The sequence below is a fragment of the Notamacropus eugenii genome, chromosome 6 (assembly GCF_028372415.1).
Source record: "Notamacropus eugenii isolate mMacEug1 chromosome 6, mMacEug1.pri_v2, whole genome shotgun sequence".
Lineage (NCBI taxonomy): Eukaryota > Metazoa > Chordata > Mammalia > Diprotodontia > Macropodidae > Notamacropus > Notamacropus eugenii.
Window position 1 is genome coordinate 31304894 of NC_092877.1, and position 2741 is coordinate 31307634.

Here is a 2741-nt window from a genome sequence, read left to right on the forward strand (position 1 = left end):
GCCATCTGAATCCAGTGACCAGATATTCATCAGGAGGACTGGAGATGACCCAGGATGAAGCAGTTGGGGTTAAGTGACTTGCCCAAGGTCACACAGCTAGCGAGTGTCAAGTGTCTGAGATGAGATTTGAACTCAGGTCCTCTTGACTCCTGCACTGGTGCTCTATCCATTGCACCACCTAGCTGCACTGGAGAGGCAAGGTATTGTGTAGTGAATACAGATTCAGTGTTGGTTCCAAGAAGATCTGAATTTAAGTCCTGACACATCGAGGTTGTATAAGCCTGTAGTTTAGTGTAGTTTAGGCAGTTGTCTGACTATTAATGGCAGAGAAGGTATGGACCTGAATTGAAAGAAGTTTACCAATCCAGCAGTATCTTCTACTATTCCCTACATTTGAAGAATGAGGTAGAATAGTCCATGGTATATTGAAGATCTTTTAATCCTTAATTTTTGCTGCTGATAGAGCATAAAAAGGTAAAATAACTTTTCAGCATCTTTTGCTATCTATTGGAACATATTTGAAGGCAAATTCCTTCTTTTTGACAACAGAGAAAAGTTCCAGAAAAAAATGGCCAGAAGAAATCATACCACAGTGACAGAATTTGTCCTCATGGGATTCACGGATCGTCCAGAGCTTCAAGTTCCCCTTTTTGTAGTGTTCCTGGCAATTTACCTCATCACTCTCTTTGGAAATCTTGGAATGATTCTTTTAATCAAGCTTGATTCACGACTTCATGTTCCCATGTATTATTTTCTTAGCCACCTTGCCTTCATTGATCTCTGTTACTCATCTTCTATTGGGCCCAAGATGCTACAAAACTTAATTGTGAAGAAGAAAACCATTTCCTTCTCAGGATGCTTTGCACAGCTGTACTTCTCCAGTGCTTTTGCCACAACGGAGTGTTTCCTCTTGGCCGCAATGGCCTATGATCGTTATATGGCCATTTGCAACCCTTTGATTTACACAGCCATCATGACCAAAAGGGTGTGCAGTGAATTAGTGATTGGGGTATACACCTATGGTTTCCTGAACTCAATAATACAGACCATCCTGACTTTCCAGTTATCCTTTTGTGATTCCAACATTATCTATCACTTCTACTGTGCTGACCCACCACTCCTGGCACTGTCTTGTTCAGATACTCACTCTAAGGAGAAACAGCTCTTGATCTTCTCTGCTTTGAATCTCACTAGTTCCCTTCTGACTGTTCTTGTTTCCTATATTTGCATCCTGGTTTCCATCCTGAAGATTCATTCCTCCGAGGGTAAATGTAAAGCCTTCTCCACCTGTGCCTCTCACCTGACGGTGGTTATCATCTTCTATGGGACTCTTTTTTTCATGTACCTCCGGCAGCCAAAAGCAGGCAATTCCTGGAAATACAACAAAGTGGTCTCTGTATTTTATAGCCTTGTCATTCCCATGCTAAACCCACTGATCTACAGCCTCAGGAACACAGAAGTGAAGGATACTCTGAAAAAATTCCTAGAGGGAAAAAGGTCATAATGAATGCCTTCTGTCAATCCATAATAGGGGGACAGAGTAGTGTGTGGGTTTAATTGACTCTCTGACTGCCGTTGGATGTAAGCTCCTACAGGGCAGGGAAGTTTCAGTTTTAAATTTGTACCCCTAGCACTTAGTGCTGTGCTTTGCACATAGTAGCTGCTTAAGGATATTTGTTCAATTTAATCAATAGTTCACAGATCAATTACTAAGAAATCAGAATGGTAGCCAATGGTAGTTATACTTCAGCATCCAAAATAACAGGACACCTCATTCTTGAACAAGTAGTCTATTCAATCATATGGATAATCTCTCAAAGGTTTGGAGATCCAAAGTGTAAATTATACCTTCGATCATTTGAATTTTTTAAAATAGAGAATACTTAAAGTCTATAATAATCCCATGTCGATCTAAAGTTCTGCAGTATGGTAGGTAGATGATAAAGTCTAAGCACAAAAATATTATAAAAGACCCCATGAAAAATAATGAAGCTAATTTCTCAAGGAATATTTGAAAATCATACTTTGATATATCAGTAGATCTGTAATCTCACTGATGCAGGCACTCCCTTTAGGAGTGCATGCTGAAACACTTCGTAGCTTTTTCCATGTGGCTCTTGTTCATGCCACGCGCTACATCTTCCATAGGGAGTCTACCCAGTGTGCTAGAGGACTGCTTCTTAGATCTCTTAAGATTATATGGATTCACATGGAGGTATCCCTGATGACTAGCCTTTGTTCTGTTTTGTCATGCCTCTGTCTATTCCTTTTCCACTTGTGGAACTCTTTTAATATCCTTTAAGCTACTTTTTGAGTGTAATTTTTGTTGGTTATCTACTTTTGCCTACCATACAGCTTTCTATTACCCATAGGCTGAACTACAATTTGGATCTGTCATAGATGGTGATCTTCAACGATTCACAGGTATATACCATCCCTAGAAGAATATTGGTGTTAATAAGATGGGTTTTGATTCAGAGAAAGCTTGTGGGTCATTTTACCATCTGATTTCTTAAACGCAATACAGTCTGTTATCTACTTCTTTCTGAATTCAGTCTCATACATTCTCTATCTATAGTTTCTGTGCAAGATATGTAGTACATAAGTCACAATGCGTTGTCCATTGCAGATGCTTAATAAACACTTGTGTAAATGAATTAAAAATAGATCAGCTCTATGAACTGTCCATCCAATTGCATATTATGGTCTGATCAGGACCATAGGATCCCAACGTGGGTAAT

General features: G+C 39.5%; 1 protein-coding gene across 1 annotated transcript; it reads left to right on the top strand.

Moving 5' to 3' along the window:
* The first annotated feature begins 568 nt into the window (after positions 1–568).
* On the top strand, positions 569–1504 carry LOC140512691 (olfactory receptor 5M5-like). The gene has a single exon (XM_072622004.1). It carries the CDS (start codon positions 569–571, stop codon positions 1502–1504), a length of 936 nt encoding a protein of 311 aa, XP_072478105.1.
* Positions 1505–2741: the final 1237 nt, after the last annotated feature.

Bases quoted from the DNA above. Each gene is read 5' to 3' on its own strand.
- LOC140512691 (XM_072622004.1), top strand. From the start codon at position 569: ATGGCCAGAAGAAATCATACCACAGTGACAGAATTTGTCCTCATGGGA.